Source organism: Microtus ochrogaster, unplaced genomic scaffold, assembly GCF_000317375.1.
Source record: "Microtus ochrogaster isolate Prairie Vole_2 unplaced genomic scaffold, MicOch1.0 UNK45, whole genome shotgun sequence".
In the NCBI taxonomy this organism is placed as follows: domain Eukaryota; kingdom Metazoa; phylum Chordata; class Mammalia; order Rodentia; family Cricetidae; genus Microtus; species Microtus ochrogaster.
This window is the reverse complement of record NW_004949143.1, coordinates 2,148,041-2,171,597: the sequence shown is the minus strand read 5'-3', so window position 1 is coordinate 2,171,597 and position 23,557 is coordinate 2,148,041. Positions and strand designations below refer to the sequence as shown.

General features: G+C 44.8%; 1 protein-coding gene across 5 annotated transcripts in view; it reads left to right on the top strand.

Annotated features, from left to right (window-relative positions):
* Mamld1 (mastermind like domain containing 1) overlaps positions 1–23,557 on the top strand; it is a 126,892-nt gene that overhangs the window by 63,130 nt on the left and 40,205 nt on the right. For 4 of the 5 annotated variants that reach the window (XM_026777074.1, XM_005369185.3, XM_026777075.1 and 1 more), the window contains 2 exons: positions 2,936–3,094; positions 20,203–22,116. In XM_026777074.1, coding sequence (XP_026632875.1) covers positions 2,999–3,094; positions 20,203–22,116 — 2,010 coding nt within the window. In that variant the 5' untranslated portion in view covers positions 2,936–2,998. The remainder of the gene's footprint in view (positions 1–2,935; positions 3,095–20,202; positions 22,117–23,557) is intronic. The other variant, XM_026777077.1, reaches the window with a different exon arrangement.

Here is a 23,557-nt window from a genome sequence, read left to right as displayed (position 1 = left end):
AAAAAAATAAATATAAATAAAAAAGTACTCTTAGAGATAATTAATTTGAGCCAAGTGGCAAGATACAAAATTGGCACACAAAGCCCAACAACTTTCCTGTATACCAATGAAAAACAGACTGAAAAATAAAGGGAAATAATCTCATTCACGATAGCCACCCAAAGTATTTGGAAACAAGCCTGACTAAGAAAATTAAAAATCTTTATAATAGGAATTTTATGACACTGAAGAAAGAAATTTACACTGAAAGATGGAAAGTCATCCCATGCTCATGGGATCGAAGTGTTAATATTCTGGAAAGATCATCTTACCCAGAGCAATCTACTGGCTCAGTGCAATCATCTCAAATCAAAATTCCAATGCCATTAATCTCCTTAAATTATTATATTTGAGCAAACATCTTGAAATACTATATCATTAGGTTATCTTTTTTATCTTATTTGCCAAGCTCTTAGGCCATTGTTTAATATATCTGCTGATGTTAGTGGGGTTTTCTACCCATTTATATGTTTTCTTTCAGTTCCCCATAAGATTTTCCCCCAATTTTTCTTTTTACTAACTTTCTATGCCTATGCATTACTTGAGTAATATTTAGAATAATATTTGATTCATGTATAGTGTTTTTACTCTGTCTTTTTGTGGTAGTTGCCCTCAATACTCCTGTCTGTGTATGTTAAAATGAATGTACAACTAGTGTCAACATTTTACTACCTTTAATGAAGTAGAAAACCCTGCATTTCTCTCTACCCTTTTACTTCTGTTTATAATGTAATTGTGTTAAATATTTCTTTCATACATATTTATAACTATATTAGAAAATGTTATAATTGGTAATTCAACAATCAACATAATTTATGAAATTTAAGCATGGAGGAAAATCTATTTTATTTAATCATATTGTTTTTCTCTTTCTATTGTTCTTTCTTCTTTGACAATACATCATTTCTTCTTCAGTGGAGAACTCCCTTTAATTATTATCTTAGTAGACATGTGTTGTTGATAAATTCCCTTGGTTTTCCTCCATCTAAGATTGTCGAGATTCTCCTTCCACAGCTGAAACATTTCCAATAAGATTTTGTGTTGAAGCTCTCCCCCACAACCCTACATTTGAGAATCATTACATTATTTTCTTGAGACTTCCATGGCTTCTGAGCAAATACTTGCCATCATTGAAATTAATGTCTACCATAGGTACTGTGTCATTTTTCTGTCATTCTTTCCCAGTCTTTGGCTTCACATTGCAGAAGTTGGGCTACAAAGGGTACAAGAAATTGACTGTTTCCTTCTGCTTTGGGTCCCATTCACCAAGGTTATCTAGGTCACTGTGGTTCCTGGTTCTAATATTTCAATTTCCTGAGATTGCCACTTTGTTGAAAGCATTATTGTATCTCTTAAGAGAAGCATTTACATAACTGCTATTTTAAAATTCTAGTCAGGTAATTGTAATATTTGTATCATCTTGGTGACATTTCAATTAATAATTTTTTTCATTAAGCTTTAGACCTTTTGGTCTTGGGATAGCTGTCTTTTTACTAAAATCAGGATATTTTTAATATTTTAAAACTGGCTTTTATTTAAATCTTCTGTTTTGGTTGGTCTAGCAGGAAAGAGGGATAGCATCTTTCATTTACCTGGTAATATAGAAGTCCAAGTAACCTAGAAAGCTTCTTTGATGTAAAGTAGGCTGGGACCCCTCATTACTGCTAGGCAAGCCTGATGTATCCAAGTCCACACCAGACATCTCCTACCAGCGTTCCTGTGGGGTTGACAGAAGTGTCTCATTGCTGCCAAGTAGGGGTACAATAGACTCCCCTCCTTGGTCTTGGGTGGTGGAATGGGGTGACACTACAGTGTCTTTTCTGTTGCTTAGCTAGATTAGAATGGCTTGGGTTAAGGTTTTCTGTCTCAAAGGGCTCTTTCCTGGTCCTGAAAGCAAGCCTTTGTTGGAGAGCTTTTGTTTGTGCCCGTTGGCTTTTGAGGTTGCTGGTTTCTTTGGCTCTAAATCTAGTAGAATATTTGAAGGAAAAGAAATCCCAGGGAACTCATCAGTGTTACTCATTAGATTCCAAGGTTCCTCGTCAATTTATATTCTATCTTCAGAATCCTCTGATGTGTGTTTTATATAACATGACAAAGGAGTTGTTTTCACTCACTGGGAAAATGAGGGGAAGTGGTTTTCTGACTTTTATAAAATCAAGATTGTGGTGCCTGGTACGATATAGGCAAGAAAGGTTATAGCAACAAAAGCTAACCCCATATTTGAATACCTTAACATAGTTTTTATCTCACATGTAGTTTGTGGAAAACAGAAAAGAGCTTTTCCTGGGTTTGCACGTCTGTTCATCCAGCCTGCAGGATGTGCTGGAGTATCTCCTTTGGTGCCCTGTCAAGTGATGCACCAGGCTGTCTGGAGCCCCTTTCTGCATCCATTCCTTCTTTCCCGGTGTCAATTGTGATTGGAATTGTTGGTCTGATCACTTGGCTGGGTACTAATGTGGCCAGAGTTGCAAAGGCTCTAAGCCATCAATTTGAGTCTGTCACTGAAATGAACTATCTCAGAAAATAAGAGAGCCCTCCCTGAGTCCCACACAAAATCAAAGCCAGAACTAGGACTCCCTTTGCCCAACTGTATTCCAGCACTCTTTTAGTCTCATCAAGCTCCTCCTCCACCTGCTCCTCTGTTTTCTAGTACAGCTTATCTATCTAATGGCATGGATGGCCATTTTATCCTGGGCAAGTGGCTCACAGAAGTATTCCTCATTCCGGGGGTGGGGTGGCGGGAGGTGGCCTATGAGGGTGGCATGGTGGAAAGAGACAGAAAAATGAGTGAGGCAGATACTACACAAGCCTGCCTTCAGAGTTAAAAGTCTGTGCTTCACGGGGTCAAGGTCTCATCATCATGTCTGAAAGAGAGTATACTTTTTGTCTCCTTAAGCCCTGTGTCTAGGTCATTTGGAAAACGCCTTGGAGAGTCAAGAATAAAATTCCAGGTCAAACAATGGATGACTGGAAAAGTCGACTCATACTCGAGAGCATGCTGCCCCATTTCAACATGGCGGGAAATCGTCAGGAGCCCAGAAGGCTCCAGGAATCGGTCAGAAAATGGGCTATTGGGGGGAGGGGGTGTTGAATGTTTCTAACCTTACATTTGAACATGAGATGTGTTGTTGAAATTCTTTGTGCATATTTGGTATTGGAGACTAACTGAACATATAAGAGACTTGAATCAAAAAGACCCACCCCTGCCCCTGTGGGTTTCTATAATAAACATACTAAGAAATTGGGCAAAGGAAAGGATTCCTATTTAACTGTCCAACCCTAATATCTTTTCTCAAAGTCACTTGTCACATTTGTGCTTCCTTCTCTAGGAATTCAGCCATGGCCCAAGTGTCTGAGGCTTAGTATTGGGGGTTCCAGTGGTAGTTCTAAGGGAAAGCTTGACGGTAGGAAGTATGAGAGCCTCTGGTTGCTGGAGTCTGACAGCCGGTGCCTGCACCATCACCACTCTACCAAGATTAGGTTAGCAGGCGCTGCAGCACACACAATGGCTGTTATCTCGGGGTATTCGCCCACAGAGGAGTGGCTTGCTTAATCTCTGAAAGTAATAGAGCAGAGGGGAAATGGTTCCTATAGAGCCATGGGTCTGTTTCCTTTCTGCTCATGGACCTGGGAGCCCTGAGCTCTGAGGTAATGTCATTTCACAGAACTGGGAGACTTATCTTCCCCAGTTCCCAGGGCAATCTGCTTTGTTCATTTTAGGGATTTTGTTCTGTGTACAGGTGTGAGTGATTGAATCATATTTCTCTTTTTTCCTTTCATTGTCAACAATGTGTTGAGGAGACGCTATTAAGTCAAGTGCATAACCTTCTAAAAAATTCCGGTGACTGGAGTACCACAACCTTCACAGGAATGGGCAGTCACATGGGATGGCCAGAGACAAATAGATTGGTTGGCCAGTATGACCTGTTTATGACCTGCCAGTCACCAGTTGACACATTCCCAGAAGAGAGTCTCTAACATCCATTGTAACCACCCTTTATGTTCCGGACTGCTCTTTGTTGGTCAACATCTGAGTCTACAAAGGAAAGCACCTAGCATGTCCCCTGTTTAGGCTTGATTTTAAATTCTTTATTTTCCACTTACTTGGGCCAAAACCTAGGCATAAATGTGGGTGGGCTATAGATACAGGAAGGAGGTTTCCCTGTTCCTCACTTACTGTTCAGACACTTTGTAAAACTAAAGTGTGTCTGGTAAGTGAGTGGCACTTTTATTTCCATCTGTATAGAGATGGCTGTCTTGGGAGTGGGTCCTCGGAGCAGTTCCCACTGAAGAGCAGCTACCACTGCTAATGCCATTTTCTGGCTTGGGTTCTCACGGCAAATGACCGCTTGAACCCTTTGTAAGCCCTACCAAAAAATGCACATTCATTGCTTTAGAGTCACACCTTACACTTAATCACGATCAACTCTTCTTCCTCCATGGCACACCTCATTCTCTGTCCTTGGTTCAGAGTGGCCTGGCTATTTTTGAAGTGCCAAGCTGACGTAGAAGACCAGTGATTTTGCCCCAATTGAAGGGGTCCAAAAATATACCTACCCGAGTTTCTGAAGACAGCTCCATCAGCTGAGCCTTCTTCCCAGATGAAACTGCATCTGTCTTGGAAGACACATGTGGTCACCAGAACGGATGGTGCTGAAAGAGCCCACTACCCAGTGCCTGGTAAGCACTGTTGCTCGCATCCGTAACCATCCAGGCAGCTCTTGGTGTGCTGAGAAAGCAGCTGGGTTTTAGTGGCCAATCAATCCCTGTAGCCTCAGGAAGGTGTCCAGTGTTAGCTTCCAGCTTTGGGGCAGATGCTGGCGATCTGAACAGCAGGCTATTAGAAAAGTAAGATTCCGAAATTGACAGGTTAATAGCAGCATATCCTTGGGTGTTCAACAACAACAAGAAGACCTGCTGTTCAAAGAAGTTTCTGTAAGAATTCAAACCATCATGGAAGAAGGCTGTACTTAGCAATAACCAGCCTTGCGCTGCCACGTGTGGCCTTAGCTGGATTTCAAAGGTTTCCATTGTTGATTTCTTTCTGAGACTTAATGACATCCAGGGTTAATACTGTTCTCTGGTCCCAAGAAACAACATGAGTCTGGGAGCTCATTGTTTGTGCCACCTGACTTCAGCCCGAAAGCCTTCCGAACACAGAAATCTGTTCTGGGGGGTAACCTTAATTGGTTTCTTTTTGTTGAGTTGAAAACCAACCTAACAGAAAAAAAACCTGTATCACATTAAAATCATAAAATAAACTTCTATCAGTCTGACAGGAGAGATTTGTTTACATAGAGACAGAATCGTTCATCCTGTAGCCGAGACTGACCTGAAAGTAATGACCCTCCTGACTCAATCTACTGAGTGCTGGGATTACAGGCATGTGCCACTAGAGGAGAGCATTTTAACTTCTCTGGAATTTTCATATGAACAATTGAGAGATCCTTTGAAAAAAGAAGGGAATTTGAAGTGACCAATATTTTTAGCCTCAAGCCAGGGCCCAAGAGCCTGGGGTTCTAGCCTTACACCTGCTCCTAAATAACTGCAGTGTTCATCCACTGCCCTATAGAAAAAACACAATTCAGACAAACCAAGTGCAAGAACCTTGAGTTCAGCATTGACTAGATGGCAGTACTTTGCTTAGCATTTTGGGAGCCCTCTCCTGATTACCCTAAGGAAACTGAGGTGCAGAGAAGCTAAGCACCTTGAGCCAAGTCACAGACCTATTAACAGGCAGATTTCAGGGCCCTTTTTCTTGTGCTGTACCCTGCTGCTCCTTAGATGGAAAGCTTGTTTTTAAACCCAAAATGCTGAGTGCATTGTAAAGAAATGTAGTGATTCAAGTTCCTTTTCAGCATCATTGTTCATCTTGTACCAGGATCACTTAATGACTGCTGTGGCCCAAAAAAAGAGGTTTCCTCTGGCAATGCTTGCCCATGTGGCCAAGGTTAGTAGACGGCGTCGGCGTGTGGAACATCACGTCCTTTCCTTTGAAGTTAAGACTGGACTCCTTTTACAGATCCAGTAGGCTGATCAAAAGGCTCGAAGGCATTGAGGCTCCAGAGCCTACAGAGTCATGTATCATTTATGCCCCTGTCACCACCTATTCCATTTTTTCCAGCACTTTCTAAGCAAAGTGGAGGAGTTGGCCTGGGGCTCTAGCCCAGTGGGCACAGTGCTTTTGCAGCATGCCCCAAACTCCACTTTCAGTCCCCATTACTGCCAAAAGAAATACCATAAACTCTCTAAGTATAATAAAAACTGGGGAAGTTAAGGTCACTAAATTTGGGGAAGAAAAGGGCATTACACTCTGTTCATCATCTGTATTCAGTGCCTCAATGTTACTAAATAACTCTATAGGTTACAATAAGTTGGCATGCCCAGTATCCCTTATAAGCTTGCCAACTACTCTTTGCCTGAAAGAGAGGATGTTCTTATCACTTTCTTTATGTAAAAAATACTAAGGTCTGAGGAAGCCAGTACCTTGTAGAGAAAAACAAGTGAGAGGGTGGGGAGCTACATCCACACTGAGTAGGCCGTCCTAAAGGCAGTGTGCTCTGTCCTACAGGATGGTCCAAACCCATCCAAGTCTGTCTCCTCACCTCTCATTGAAAGTGAGGAACTGCATTCTGGAAAAAGAGCACATACCCCCACCCCATAAAGAGTATGTGGAGCTTTTGGATGACTCAGATAGTAGTGTCCCCAGTTCCAGCTGACCCATTTCTTTAAGAATACCCAGTAGGAGGCGCTCTTTTCACCTCCTCTGTGGTATGGAATCCAGGTCAAGGTCTGTGCCCATGGACCTTGGAGCTCATCTCTTTTCTTTGCACACAAAGTACTAAACTCACGAAGGAGATCTCAGAGTTTCAAAACTGTGACTAGTGGAATAACCTGGAACAAGTCCCCTTCATCTTGAATTCTGAGAGCACTGATATGATTTAGAAGGGCCTGTCTATGTCTGGCCTCCTGCCACAATCCCAGAACCCTTGGACATGCATAGCTCTAGGCTAGATTCTGGGATCCAGGGCTGTAGTCTTCCCTCACTGAGAGCAAGTCTATTCTCTGTTGAAGTTTGAGACCAGGTGGAGCGACTCTGCTTCCTATGCCTAGGTTAGAGGCTCCAATATATACACTCAGCCCTGGAGTCTCAGAAAAGAGCAGGGACAGAAGCGAATTCCAGGTGTCTTGGTGCTATCACCCCAGTGGCATAACAAGTGAAGAGCAGCTAGCATCTTTCTCTCATTCCCTTTCTACTTCCAGCCTGGCAGCAAACCAGGCTGCTTTAGAGTTGAATGGGAAGGCATGTGGAGAATTGAAGTGACGCTGAAATCTCGAGGTTTAACGGTTGGTGTCTTTGCCAGTATTCTCTACTTCATGTAGGCTGTAGGCCTGCTACAGGTGAAAGTCTGGCCTCAAGAGAGAGAATCCTGTGTATGTTGGTTGCACTGTGGAAACCCAGATGTTGCCTCAGAGCAGACCCAACTACTTACTGAGTTCTTAACATGAGCCTTGGGGCCCCAGTTGCCACAATGGTGAAGTGAGCTCCTTGTCTACTTCAGGGTCTCTAAGATTATGATGCATAAGACAGAGATGTGGTCTTGTCCTACAGCACACAGGCTATGGCTGTTCTTGGCACCTTTTTAACAATCAAAAGTTGGCATTGGCTCAAAATTATTTTTTTCCACCAGAAAGGCAAGGAACAATGTGTCCTTGGAGCTCTATTTGGAATACAGAGGACCCCTAAGGATGGCTGTGGTCTCATCAGCAGCCCCATTGCACAGAGGAGAGCTGGATTTACAGTGCAACTCTGAGCATTCTGGGTCAAGGCCTGCAGTGCGCATGTGCCTTGCTATTTTGGGGATCCTCCCCATGGAGCACACAGCTGTTCGCTCCCTTTGCCCACCCTGCCCCCTTCTCCTCTTCTGCAGCTAGGTCCCTTTTCCTGTTACTGACACCCAACCAGGGAGGGAAGCCAGGCACAGGCTTTGCCTGCAAACTGCTCTCTTCGGCAAGGACAGAGCAATTCTGAGCTTGGGGGACACCACTGGGCTTGGCATCTGGGTCCCGACTAGGTAGCTCAGCTGAGAAACTCAGTGACCTGCAAATCAGCCCGTTAGTAGGGGAAAATACTGGGTAGGGAGCTCCGTTTGGCAGCTGGCTTCCACAGGCACGTGGAGCAGACAATAGCCTTGTCTGAATTCCTACCCAGCCCCTCCCTGCAGATTCTGTGACTTCAGGCCCAAGATAACAGGTGTCTGGAAGTGAACCACTCCAGGCAACACTGAGAACCAGATTTCACTCTCTTCTTGGTAATGTGAAACCCTGGGACCTTATCTTAGGGATGTGGGACTATGGCACCCCCAAATATTATAGGCACACTCAGTCCTCTTGCTTTACACCTTCAGCTGGAGAACTTGATGTGTATGTCTTTTTAGGTAAAGATGTGGGTCAGAGGCTGCCATTGAGGTACTGTGTTCCAAACTTCTGATAGAACACAGGCTTCTCAAGTCTGGGCTACAGAATTTGGTTTCTGTGGGAAATGTAGATTAATGCATTACACCCCCTATCCTGCCCATGTCTGTCCTTCTCATATATGGACATCCCTAAGACTTCAACCTGAGAAATGAAAATATGAACCACAGGCCAGGATTTTACCACCACGGACACTCAAACCTGAGACCCAAACCCAGCTGCTTCTTTTGTTCTTCACCGATCTTTTAACCCCATGGCCCTCAACACAGGCTTGCCTCTGTCTGCTTCCCTCCAGTGTCACAGGCTCCATAGCCTCTCAATTCCCTAGGCAGAGCTGTTTTTGCATGCCTTGTCTTCCCAGGGAAATTTGGTTCCATCCAGCCTTGTGCCTGAGACCTCTTGGTCTTCTGCCCCTGCACTGCTGCTAAGCACCTCGTACATAGTAGAAGCAGACATCACTGGGCCAGCTGCTGCACTTACTGGTTTCTGGGAAGTGGTTGTCTTGAGGCCTTCCTTCCATCAGGAACAGAAGAAGACAGATAATTTGCAGAATGACATTTTCCACAGAGAGCATTTCCAACCTGCAGGTATCAGCTGAGTTCTTCACAGAAGCCAGGTATTTTAGGGATACAAGGTGGGGGGAAACAATTCTAGCTTTCAGAGACATGTCATAGAGGTAAAAAATTCACAGCCAGTGCAGCAGCCTCCAGGTTGGTCTGAGCCATCGGGAGAAAGTAAAGGGGTAGACAGTGAAGTCATATTGTCATAGAGACCCTTGAAGGCCAAAGAGAGATGCTTTGAAAAAAATTCAAATTGCCCAACTGTGTACAAAGTCTGAGAAAGCAAGGCCCAAAGGAATCCAGGAGGGAATGTTATTCCCTCCTCCACTGCAGCCAGAGTCCTTGCCAACAGTTGTGCAATAAGTGTCGTTAGTGCTGGTGAAGTATAGCACTTGGGACTGCTGCATAGATTGCACAGTGTAGCAATGGTTACTCAGCTTTCATTATGATTGAAATAGTAAAGCCTTTCTGCTCCCTCATGGACAGTAGGCCTGTACCACATGGTGTCCTGCTGTGTGAGGAAGGGACTTTGGAAATATGGTATTTCCCAAGGGAAAGATTTCAACCCATGTGCCAGATCGGGTCTTGGTAAACGGGGCGCCGGGACCACATGTAGCCCACAGGCTGTCTTGGTAAATAGTCCTATTGGCGCAGAGCCCTGCCTAGCCTTTAGTATACAGTTTGCCACACAGATGCAGTGACAAGCACCGCATGGCCTTAACAGTTTCAGCTAGTGGCTATTTGGGCTTTGCCAGTGTCTATAAATGATGACACATGGCACTGGGTGTGTGGCTCATTTTTCCAGAGCCCATTGTTTTCCCTAATAAGTAAAGTGCTACCTTCAGTACCCACTGGAGATACAGTCACAGGCCTTTTGCTTGGCCATGTCTTCACCTTCTCCTCCTTTGTCCTAGTTGATCCCAGCCCTGTGCTCTAGGTCCCATGTTCCTTTTGCTTCCCATGACATTTATTTCCCCTCCCATGAGCAGCCAGAGGGAGCTTTCACAAACATCGAGTTGATCTTTCCTCTGCTTCACCTTTCCCCATAATGGCTTCCCGGTGTGAACAAAACAGAGCCCAAGCCCCTTCCCATGGCCTGTGAGGCCCCAGGAGAGCTCATGGCTACTTCCCAGCTCACTGCCTGCCAGACCCAGTACCGCCTGCTAGTCCCCGAAGCAGGCCAAAAGCCTTTCCCCCGGGGCCTGCCAGACTGTTGCCCTCCTGCCTGGAGTACTGTGCCCCACTACTGTAGCCTGCTTCCTAAACTTGACCTTCACTTAAATGAGGAGCTAACCCACCCCAGCACCCTGCCAAACTACCGTGTTTGGGTCTTGTGAAGACTTCTGATCTTGTTCTTACTGGTAATGTGGTTTGTGACCTACCCCTAGAACTCCAGCTCCCTGACTCTGCTTCTTGTCTGTCCAACTTGGACTCATTCTTGTGGGAATGTCTGTACTGAACCCCCAAGTAGCCCTGCCTGGGACTGTTGAAAGCCTTATCTCTTTGGTGGCTAGAGCTCTCTTTAGCTGCCTCTTCTTCTGTAATAAACTTCAGGTGCTGATGCTCACTAGCGTTAGGCCTGCCCATGTATATGACTCTCGGGCAAACATGTTCCCCCCTCCCCTCCTCTCTCAAGTTATGCCTTTAACATTGAGAACAATTAACTTGGCCTATATAAAATAGCTGCAGGAAGTAATTTCCCAAACACCAGCACCCACACTTACTTTTTGAATACATGACTTTACACAGCAAAACATACAGCAGCTCCCTATGCACCATACTCTTTTTAATGACCATATGGTGTGTAAAGGATTTATGCACCTTCCCTTCCCTGCACTTCCAACTGACAGCAAATTACATTATTGGCAATAGACTGACAAATAAAAATATGCTGTGTTTTCCCCCAAAGAGTCAGTGTTTAGATTTTTTTTCTGTTTATAAGGAATTCAGGAGCCAGGCATGGTGGCTTAGGCCTGTCACCACTCAGGAGGGAGACTGAGTCAGGAGAATCACTGAGTTCAGTGCTAGCCTAGGCTACATAGTGAGTTCGGGTCACCTAGGGCTATAGAGTGAGAACCTATATAATCTATCTATCTATCTATCTATCTATCTATCTATCTATCTATCTATCTATCTATCTCTAAATCTCCCTTCCTCTGGGCCATTCAGTGGGAGCTTCTTAGAATGTTACAAAAAGGAAACACCTTACAAGATCACCCTCTTTCTGGGAACCATCACTGTGTGCAACACTATGCTCAACGGCATTTCCATCATCTACCCCTGGTGCCTCGTTCCCACCACAGCCACCATCACCTCTGCTACTTCCTTATCTGTTCTACCACCAACATCCCTACCACCTCTGCTCCCATTAACAGCATTGGTCCCACTGTAATCATTGCCACCGTAACCACTGGGTAGTTATCTGTCATCTTTGCTACTCCTCCTTTACCACATTCAACATTGATGACATCACGATCACTGTCACCACCTCTATCAATTCTATCCCTTCCACCATCTCCATGCCATCATTATCACCCTACCACCTCTCTTTCTGTCCCTTTCTCTCCCTTCCCTCTGATACCACACACATGAGAGGGGAGGGAGAGAGAGGGGAGATGCTTTCCATTATATAATCATAGACATACCACTTATACTGAAATAAATACATGTACGTGTTTTAAAATTATTTTCATATAACTTACTCTTGTTTACTCTGTCCTTTGGGGCTACAGAACAATGTTTGTGGTAAAAACTGAATTAGAATTCATTACAAGACTGCGTAATAGCCTCAAATGCACACTCTTTAAAAAATAAGTTTAAATGAAGGAGCTTTCACTTCATAAAAGGATGCACTGAGGAGTTTCTTTCAATGGCAAATTCCTGCTGCATGTTATTATGATTTGGTTTACAAAAGTTAGCCTTGCACACAGCTGTTTGGGAGCATAGCTAACAACTAAAGGAGATCTGCCTTGAATGGCAAATGCTGCTGAGTAAACCATGTTAACAGCTATTTTAGGACCACCAAGAATGTGTTTGAATTTTCAGGCTTGAAAAGAAAGATAATATTTATTTGGTGTCTACACCATGCCAGGCACTATGCTAACTTTACATATCAAGTTTACAGAACCCTTAAAGGAAATTTGTATGGTAGCCTCATGCTCCCATTTTGTAGGTAGGAAAACACTAAGGGGTCAGAGCCTCTCTTCAGACCCCCTAGCACTTCACATTGCTGAGTTCTGCAATTGGAATTTAACATTCAGAGTCTTTGTCACAAGACCATCCATTTTTTTCGGCAACGCTTTAATATGCAAAGAGTATCTGGCAGTTTACACAGAGGCGCAGCGAAGCCTCCATGGCCCCTGAGGCCACATAGTGGGCTTTGTAATCAAGTGGTTGGACCCAGGAGGTACAGCAAATCCTTATGAGCCAAACTCCCTTTGTGTGCAACCTGAAGAAGGAACTTTTTCTCTGAGGCCATCACTATCTGCTCTACCCCCTTTTAAGTGTGATTTAGAAAGTATGACAGTCCCTATAGGGAAATGAAAACACATAACCAACACAGAGAAGCAGGATTTAGCCTCTTGGTATACAAAGCTGAAATGACTTGTAATTCCCTCAGTGCCCAGAATAAGTTCTGAGTTCAGCTGAGAAAGGCCGGCTTACTGCTGAGGTGTTCGAATGTTTACCACCATGGATGACTAGGTTCTTAACATTCTGGCACTGGCCTATAGACCAGAGTCTTGAATGCCACCATCTCCTTGGTCATTCACTAACTATATGACTTGAAGTTTCTTGGCCTCTCTGAGTCTCTTTTTACCCAGGAGCAAAAGTGATATCCTAAGCAGAGCCCTGCTTACATGCTAGACTTGTTTTTAGAAGCCAAGGACCATGATTAACAAAACACACTGACCACTGAGGCCTGTCATTGGTAACACCAAGTCTTGGTTATAAAGGCCTAGAAAAAGCCCAGTGTCTTAAAAATATGTATAGGTCCTGTCTGCTGATGGGGTGCTCATTTGCAAACATAAATTCCTCAATCTCTCAAAAGGTTTTGCTACATGTAGTCATCATAACCAGGATCTGCCTATTCCGGATTCCCTCTTTTCTCTCTGTCTCTGTCTTTTTGTCTGACTCTCTCTCTCCCCTCTCTGTGTGTATGTGTGCATGTCTCTCTCTGCCTTCCTCTGTCTTTGTCTCCTCTCCTTTCTTCTCCTTTCCTCTCTGTCTCTTACATATTATAGTTGTTTTGCTTTTTGTGTGTTTTCTAAGACAGGGTCTCACTGTTTTCTGGCTTTGAACTCTCTATTAACCCAGGCTAACCTCTACTTTGTGACACTCCTGCTTATGCTAAGGTTACACATGTATAGCACGACACCTGACTTAGATACACTGATTGCTTCTTTTGGCTGTGTTCTTCCAAGAAATGGTTCCACGGGGATTTCCCAGGTGCTTAAGTAGCTGAGGACTACATGATGGTCTTGCCTTCGTGCCTGTTTCCAGACACAGAGCTGTGCTGTAAGGAGGCCAGGCCATAGGGCTTGGGATATGGAGTTATAGCGGATGAGGCACAACTAGCTTCCGGAGGACAAGGCCTTTAGGGCCTTTTTATCTTGAGGCAAATACAGTCCAGGCTAGATAGGTCATTTTGTCTGGGATGAGAATGTCATGTCCCACCCAACACAAGTCACAGTAACATGTATGTTCCCTCAAACCCTGCCATAAAAGTCTAGAACTTTGCCAACTTTTCTCAAGTTGCAGTTTTAGGTCAGAAAGAATCCTGCGTCTTGAGAAAGCACAGAATCAGTTTTCTACTCAGTGCATTTCCCTGGGCCTTCTGCATCTTCTAGAAGTTAGCATGGCATGCAGGGGCTTCTGGGTGTCTTCACTTGGCTTCAAGATGGGAAATGTACTGCCTGTATTCACCTCTGGTCCTTGCAAGGGCCACAGATGGTGCCAAGTACCAGGTGCTAGAGCAGATAGTCATTTCTCTACAGAAAATACAGAAGGCAGACAATGTAGTTTAGTGGGGCAGTGTTTGCCTCTATGTACAAAAACCATCATCCATAAAGAGCTACAGAGGTTCCTCTTGCCCAGTCTGGAAATTGACAGAGCCCTCCCTGCAGTCTTCCCATAGAGCGGAAGTGGTAGATGTTTCTAAGAGAACCTCGATTGTGAAAGAACAGTTTTTGGGTCTTCAAAAAGCTAGGCACAGGAATTATTCTATGACCCAGCCATTTCACTTCCCCCAAGCGAAAAGTAGACTTGCAATAAAATGTGTACTTAAGTGTTCACAGCAGGAGTGGTGTGACATGCTGTCTTCTCAATACAGCATGGCTATCACACTCATGAACTTAGAGAAGCTAAGGTTTCTGTACAACTCCACTTTAGACAGGTAGGTGCTCTCCTGGCCTTACCACACATTGAGTAGCTGTTGGAAGTAAGTAGCTGCTGGGGAAGGGAGAGTCCTTCTTTCTGGAGAATGTGGCCACCAATTGGTTTCCCATTATCCTGGGGATAGCCCCACAACCATGCACATATAGGCAACACTAACTGGACTTAGTGGGATTTTTTAAGTACATGCAGTTAGGAGGAGGACTTGTTGTAGAGAATATGTGGTGAATTGGAAGTGGATTTGGGAAGGCAGGTGCACTATTTCATTGTATACATGTATGAAATTCTCAAGAATAAGGAAAAATTAAAATATGCCAAAAGATAGAAACAACACAAATATCCGCTGTTCAGTGAATGGATAGAAAAAAATATACTCCAACCATACAATGACATTATTCACCCATTAACAAATTAAGTATTGATGGATGCCACAACATAGATGAACCTAGAAAACATGCTCAGGGACAGAAACCATATGCAAAAGGCTGCATTTTTATAGTTCCATTTCTGTGAAATATTGAAAATAGCTAAGCCTGGAAAGACAGAAAAATGAGTGGTTATGGGGCCCGAAGCTAGGAGAAGCTCAGCTTAATGGTTAAAATGTCTCCATCTGGGCTAAGGGAAGAATTGTGGGACTAGATGATAGTAATGATTGACCAGCATCCTGAACGGACTAAACACCACAGAAGGGTACACTTCAGTAAAAGTTCATTTCAGCCCGGTGTGGTGACTCAGACTTATAACCAATCCTAGCCCTCAGAAGGCTGAGGCAAGAGGATTATCATGACTTCAAGTGTAGCCCAGACTCATAGTTTCAGCCTATAAGACTCTTTTTAAAAAATTAATTGCATGCTATGTCAATTTCACAATTTCTAAGAAGAAGGAAAGTCTTCTAGATTGACCATTGTTCCTGATCTTGTGTCCCCTCCAAGGCTCTGCTTTGATGGAATTAGAGTTCCGAAGTCTATATCTAAATCTATCTGAGTTCAATATCTCTCCAGGTCTTTAGAGGCTAAAGTGGGCTTATGAAGTAAGTGTGCTATGCCTCTGCCCAGCTAAAGAATTTGCTCCAATAGCTCAAGTCAAATGAATTTTCTGAGAAGAGCACCTGATGTTGGGGTCAACCTTTGAGAACTGGGGGAGATGTAACTCAAGGGTTCTAGTGTACAAGCAATATAATTTAATAGCTGCTAGGCTGCCAGCACACGGAAGGCTGCCAGATCATGGCTTAAGAGGAGTTGGTGTGTCCATGTTCACTTACTCACAACCAGAGTTTTAGAGCTACCCTACATAAGGTCCATGGTTTCTCCACAGCTACCCTAACTAAAGGCAAGCTGGCACTTAATATTTCTATAATGACTCTCAAATTGATAATAGATCTATGCTGCTTCAGCCTGCCTTTGACAGGTATTGAGTCTCTGAAATGAACTAAGAATCTTCCCCAAACCATACACAGATGACCAATTCTCAGTCCAGGGGATTCCCCACCAATCTCATTCCCAATCATATCACCAGTATGAATAAGGTGTCCCCCATTGCCTGGGAGTCCACCACTGCATCAGGAGAGCAAGCCAATGAGATGGTGGTCATGAGAAAATGGACCAGGGGAAAGGGAAAGGGAGAGATCTGATACCACCCATCAGCCAAACGCTGATCAGCCTAAAAGGAAGCCTCAGGAGGGCTCTGTAGCATAAAGATAGGGCCAGTCTGCTTGGCTGGTCTATGAGTGATGTCCCAAGTGGAGATGTGGAAAACTCGAGACAGAATCTGTCGCAGCCCAGAGCAGCATAGAAACATTTAAGCACAATGATGGAATTTGACAACTTACCAGCCTATGGTTTGTGTGAACTCCACAGGCTTGCAAGATGCTAAGAATTACTGCCTAAGGGTGTCTCCCACTAGTCCCATTACTGTGCAGATGGAGTGCCTCCTGTTATTTGTAAGCATTGCCCAGGAATGTGTTACAGCCCTTTCCCTCACCTTCTGATGCCTTCTATGTTCTCCTGCCTCTTTGAAATACTGAAGCAAAGGGGCATTTTCTTGGTGCCTTGGCCATGAAACCTGGCTGCACCTCAGTCACATGTTCCCAGTAGCAAAAGGTGGAATAGTCAAAAGGCTCCACACAGTTCACATCATTCAACTGAGTCCTGTGCTGAAGCACTGTGGAGAGTAGAGGGCCCCACAGCAGCTAGAGGCCTTTTCAGAATCGTACACGAACTCAGTGTATAGCAGCATCTCCCTGCTGCACTGGCCTGGACTGTTTATGACGGCCAGCCACTGCTACTCTGAGACCATATGCCTAATCATCCTGCCCTCATCCCCCAAAGCAGAAATGTTCTGTCCTCTAAGTTGGAAGTAGGTCAAGATTCTTGCTCTAGACCATCTAGCAACAGATATTGGGGTTCTTTCTTGTAAGCCAATTAGCACCCATAGACGCTTACCTGTCCTAAACTACCCATGATTCTCTAGAGCCGCTTGTCTTGCAAATATGAGAAAGCTGAAAATCTTTGTCCTACAGAAACTTCAGCATCAGTTTATGGGGATATTTTGCTCAAAACCAGCACGCAATTGATACATGCTTAAGCATAGAAATGAATAGTATATGCATGGATATTTATTTGTTCATCTGTACTTATCCAGGTATTTGCTCTAAGTTCTCCCTTCCTATAAGCCCGGTCCTAATATGCACACATGTATACCTAGACATACACAAAATAATGGATTATCGTACCTTAACTTACCAATGTTCAGTGAGAGCAGAAGTAATGGGATGCCCCAGGCAATACAGCTGTTTTTCCTTGTCATTGATGCCACTTGGCTAAATGTTGAAAGCTCTTAACACAGAATCCCAAACACAGAGCTGCACAGCCTCTAACAAAGGGTGATTGTATTGACAAGCAAAATCTCAGCAGAGTCTATGGCTGCTCCTCCACCAAAACAGCAGCCTAGTTGGGGAGTGCCCAGGAGACATGCCTGAGGAAAGCCAAGAGGAGATGCCTCTGAATTAGATACCCCTCAGTGTACCCTGTAATGAGCACCAGCGGTTGCCTGGCTGTGGACTTAACAAATCAGATCTAAGCAGCATGAGATGCCTTCTGGCACCCCAATGAGGTATCCTGTGATCTGTTTTGTTAATGAGTACACAGACAGAAGAGAGTAGGGACAATTGGCATAGATGTGCTTGATGGCTGCACATACATTCTCACTTATGTTAATGTTAGAGTCCAGGAGTAATGCCTGTCTCCCCAGTCCTTGACCCCTTATTCTGAACAGCTTCATGAAAGGCCAACGACTAAATAAAAGCTCTAGGAGTCCTGCCAGTGCATTGCAGAGGCCCACTTGGCCAGGATTCCAGGCTTATAGTTTCATTTCCCCTCCCCTCCACCTCATCCTACCATCTGCTTGCCTTCTTAACTTGTATATATATTTCACTGCTATTAAGACTGCTGTGTACTTCGTGCCACCATGAAATAAAACAGAGGACCCAACTCTTGCTAACCAGACTTCCCAGCAAGAGGATGGTCATGAAGATCTACACTATATGAACATCTGTTGATTCATTTTAGACATTTCTATTTTAAGCCTATCAGATTTCTTTGGATTTTTCGACAGAAGATTGAATATTCTGTTTGGAATTTAAGGGACTTGTTTGTTTGGATGCCCATAAGAGAGTGAAGGAGTTGCCAAATCCACAATGTGCCAAGTCATTTGGGTTCATCTGCCCATTGGTTCACTCAGCTGCTGTTTACTAGTTATTTACTTTATTTGCCGCGGGTCAAACACTTAGTGAACTGCTTCCTGAACAGCTTGAGAACACTATGGCTTCTAAACATCAGCCAGGCTCCTTGATAGGAAACTGGGCACCTAAGACTGGCTAGGCCTCTTCTTCTACCTGACCATTTCTGCCCAACCTGTAGTATTCAGTCCCAAGTGAATTTGGCAACAGGTCTTATGCCCTTGTTTGAACCATGAGCATTTCAGAAAAGTCAAGGATGTGTGAGTCCTCTTATTCCAGGTAGTCAGGGCCTTTTCTGAAGATGATGCAGTGTTCTACTGTCTGGATGAATGAAGACAATAGACTGAGAGACAGCCAGATGGTCATTGTTTCTCAACCTTGATCCAGCCTTGACCCACTAGACAGGCAATACAAGGCAGGTCCTACCTGCTTCCTGAGGGGTAGCTATTGTTACTGGAAGACAGTGAATTTCCAGGGCTCTTCCAGATCTATATTAGGAATGTCACAGTCCTTTGAGGCCCTGCATTTAGCATACAGTCTGCCTATTCCAGTCAAGAGAGCAGTAGCAGGACCTAAGACCTCTTTCTCATCATTTCTCACGTGATAAAATGGGCTCAGGGAGTCTACATGACAAGGCTAAGACCTCCCTGTATCTACCTGATGACTAGGGACATATGCCATGCTGCTTCTGTCCACTCCCTGGGCCCCATCCTCTATTAAACTAAGACAGTTACTTCTTAAGCGAGATCTGGCAATCCGGACAGTTCTAAGTGATTCTGATGTACAGGAAGGCCTTAGCTACACAGCTGGGGTGGGGGGTGTTACTTTGATGTTCACTTGGCCATGAGAGCCATGACCTTAGTCTACTAGCGGATAAGGGGTGGCCAGAATCAGCATCTTAGCCTTATTCTCACATAGGTGCCTCCACTTCCTTTCCCTTTCCCTACTGGCAGACAACTCATGGTTACTAATGTGACTGAATCATGGGTAAGAATCGGAAACAGGGAAACAAAGTGTTGCTTTGCTCCTGAAGACTGTTTTTATATAAAATGGGCAGCTCTCACAAGGTGCCGAGCCCACAGTAGGGCCTCCTCCTGTTGTTTGATATCTCCCCAATGCAAGGATGCATCTGCACAGAAGAATTCCTTATTTAAATAACTTTATACTTGAGGTTTTCTTTTATTGCAATTTTTTTCATTAAAAACAAACAATACAGAAATTTAGAGAATAGAAAGCGAATTGCCAGTCATTCCTTAGGTGACCACTCTAAAAGACTGAGTATTGGTTCATCCAAATTATTTTTGTATGTGCATAAGCAGTGCAAATGTGTGCATGTGGAAAGAGTATGTGGGTGTGAACTAAATAGAATAATGACCACAGTGGCTGTTCTAAATCATGCACTTTCCCCTAAACATATACCTCAGGCAGTTCCTTTGCATTTCTCTGACACTGGTACGTTCTATTTTATCAACACACCCTGATTCTTTTAAGCCAGAGAGTGAGGCAACCTAGAACTTTGTTGTCTATTCTATGGTTTGACTTTTTCAAAACTGGTTTACCTGTAGATTGGTAGGAATCGAAATTGTTCAGCTAGTTCAAGTTTGCTCTTGAGTGCCTGCCTTTGGCAGCAAGTTTCTTTAGTGACTTCAGCATAGTCCCTGAATTCCCCTTGTAAGTGCACAAAGAATACCCTTTGTGTGACTTTCAGTCCTGCTAAATATACAGACAGCATATTGCTTTATTTGAAATGTAACAAGACTGTTTAAATGAGACACACCAACAAAGAAACAAAAAACATGCTTCTAAAAATAGACTGTAATTTTATGATTTTTGACAAGTGTAACTTTAAACTGAGAGATCTGTTTTATCTGTGGCTTCTTAGCATTAACTTTAATATGTCAAAGCTTTTGTTAAATTCATATTCTCTCTCTCTCTCTCTCTCTCTCTCTCTCTCTCTCTCTCTCTCTCTCTCTCCTTTCCTCTCCTCTCCTGTAAACACAGGGAACCAGTAAAAGAAGACAGGAAGGAGACAACTTCCACTTTACTGGCATGGCTGACGGGGGCTACCCTAATAAAATCAAGAGACCTTGCCTTGAAGATGTCACCCTCTCTATGGGCCCAGGTGCCCACCCGACTCTTTCTACAGAACTGCAGATGCCCACATTAACCATGAATCCTAGCTCTGCAGATCTGGGTGTAGCTGGCCAGTCATTACTTCTTGAGAATAATCCTCTGGACAACAATGCTATGAATAGCAGTGCTATGGGCTCACCATTTGGGGTGTCGTCGACTGCAGACACAGGGCTGAAAGGGCATGCTATTCCTTATTATGAGAAAAACAACAATATGCCAGCTGTGGACCAGGAACTTCAAGATCTGCTGGAGGAACTAACCAAAATTCAAGAGCCTTCTTCAAATGATCTTGACCTTGAGAAGATTCTGGGGAGCAAGCCAGAAGAGCCTGTGGTTGAACATCACTCCCAGGCTCCCCTTGGCCCACCTGCCAAGCTTCCAGTTCAGATGCCACATATGGAGAGCCTTGGGCCCAGCAAGGAGTATGCGTCTAGCTGCAGTCAAGCCACTGACACATCACTCCCAGTCTTGCCCTCCTCCACAGAGATCAACTATCCCATTCCTCCCACCAGTAAGCAGATAGCCTCACCCAGTTCTTCAACGGCACAGGCTCAGGTCAAAAACCAGGCCCAGACCATGCTCCCTGTCACTTTGCCTCCGTTATCTGTGCCTCAGTGGCATCATGCCCACCAGCTGAAAGCACTTGCGGCCAGCAAGCAGGGATCTACTACAAAACACCACGGTTCCAACCGTAGTTGGTCCAATCTGCCTACTCCAGGCCTCTCCCCACCTTACCTACGCGTCCCATCACCTCATCCACCACCAACACAGCCACCTCCACCACCACCATTCAGCCCACAGAACTTCACAGCACCCTGCATGTCATCTAATAGCTTGTCTGGGAGTGCTGCGCAAAGCTCGTCCAATGCCTTACTCTCCAGCATGGCCCCCAGCAGCAATGCTGCCCTTGGGCCCACCTTGCCCTATGCTCCAGCGAAGCTCCCAGCTCTGCCTCACAATCAGAAGCCACAATTCAGCCCCCAGAGCTCCATTCTTGCCAATCTGGTGTCCTCTTCTGTCAAAAGCCCCCAGGGACACCTATTATCTGCTGTGCCTACCAGCACCCCAGGACCATCCCCACCCTACCGCCCCGAGAATCTCTCCAGCCCCGGCTTGCCACAGCAGTCCTTCACTCCACAATACTCTCTGATCAAGAGCCTCACTCCCACCAGCAGTCTGCTTAGCCAGCAGCAACAGCAACAGCAGCAGCAGCAACAACATCAACTTCAGCATCAGCATCAGCAGCAACAGCAAGCAAATTCCATCTTTAAGCCTATGACCAGCAGCCAGCAAAGCAAAACCCTGAGCATGATCATGCAGCAGGGCCTGGCAAGTTCCAGTCCAGAAGGACCTGAGCCCTTTATCTTCAGCAACACCAAACCCTTGTCGCATTTTGTTTCTGAGCCAAGCCCCCAGAAGATGGCCTCCATGCCTGCCTCCTCCAGGCAGTCATCCCTGTTCCATTACCTGCCTCAGGCAACACCAGCACATGTTCCTTCTGCCACTGCCTCCTCTACTGCCACTGCCACCTTGCAACTCCAGCAGCAGCACCATCAGCAGCAGCACCATCAGCAGCAGCACCATCAGCAGCAGCACCATCAGCAGCAGCACCAGCAGCAGCAGCACCATCAGCAGCAGCTACATCAGCAGCAGCAACACCACCACCACCAACAACAACAACAACCTGACCAGTCTTCATTCCTCCTGCAGCAGATAATGCAGCAACCCCAGCGCTTTCAGCGCATGGTGGCCTCTGATTCCATGCCCGCTCTGCCTGGACAGGTAAGACCACCTCCTATCGGGTGGTGCTCCTTTGGGAAATAAGAGCTATTTGATATATTATGCAGACCTGGCTTTGGGAGGCAAATTCAGGCTATTATCCTCACGGAGGCCAAACTTGACCCTGGAAAAGCCTATGTAAGTCAGATAATTGTGTGTAGTTAAGTACAGTGTTCATGAGGCCAAAATTATGGCTCTGGAGTCTAGTCAGCTCCTGGGAGGAAAGCTGCACCCATAATCTGCCAGGGGAAGGAGTCAGACAGGACAAGTCAGACATCTATAGATGAACAGTTTCCCTTGGACTGAGCCACATGCCTGGATGCACAAATGCTTTGAAGGATGTAAGGAAATGACACTGAAGCATTTGGTGCTTGTCTGTCCTGCTATTAAACTGAACACTGAGCCTTCTAGAAATGCCCCAGAATCCTTCTATTGCACAAGCTCAGTGTGTCTTTCATCACTGTGCTGGACACTGAGGCCAGTCCTGGAAGGAAAAGACATCCACCTCTAAAGCAGTGACTGTTGTCACCTCCATTCTGCAAAGGAAGAAACTGGGGCTCAGAAAGTTGTGATGACTTGCCCAGAGTCACACAGTTTGCAACGGCCAGAGCAGGTGCTTAAAGCCAGAAAATCTTGCTCCAAAATCTCTATTCTTGAGATTACTTTTTCCACATCCCCTCTTCACCTATAGCCTTTTGAATCATTCACTGTAGGTCTATCATTGTTCCCACTTGTTTTTGCTCTGATCCTTGCCTGTATTAATTATCTATCACTGTGTAAACACTTACCCAAAGTGTTAACTCCAAACCGCATGTATATGTTGGCTCACAGGCTCTGCAGGTCAGTAATCATGGCTTAGCTGGTTCTTCTGGCCCAGAATATATCAGAAAGTCACTGTTATCTCCAAGTCCCATGGGGAAGGAGGTTCTGCCATGCTCACTCATAGCATTGTTGATAGGAAGCAGCTCTTTGCAGGGGCTTCAGGAAGTGTTTGTTGGCCAGAATCTTCTTAAGCAAGCATTATACAATATGGCAGTTGGCTTCATCCAAGTGGATGAAAAAGGCATGCCTTCTAAATGCATGGATGGAGCTAGGGATAGGGAGGATTGTCAGAAAGTCTTTAAGATAGTCTATGGTATCATCATCAAATGTTGGCCACAGGGAATTGCATGAAGGTGTGGCTACCAGGAGGCAGGGATCAAAGTCCTCCTCTAGAATACTGTCAATCATGATACATCTTTCCATTCATTGGTTATTCATATGAGCTGATACAGTTGACCATTAACCAGCACCCCCAATAAATCATCATCATTTACCCTAAGAGGGACCTTGATAGAATGATGTCCTGATGTTTTCCACTTGTTCAGAAGTTCCCAGAGGGTCATAACATGATTCCACATACTTCTTCAGACACAGAGCCTCTGGGGCTCTGCCTTTCACTTCA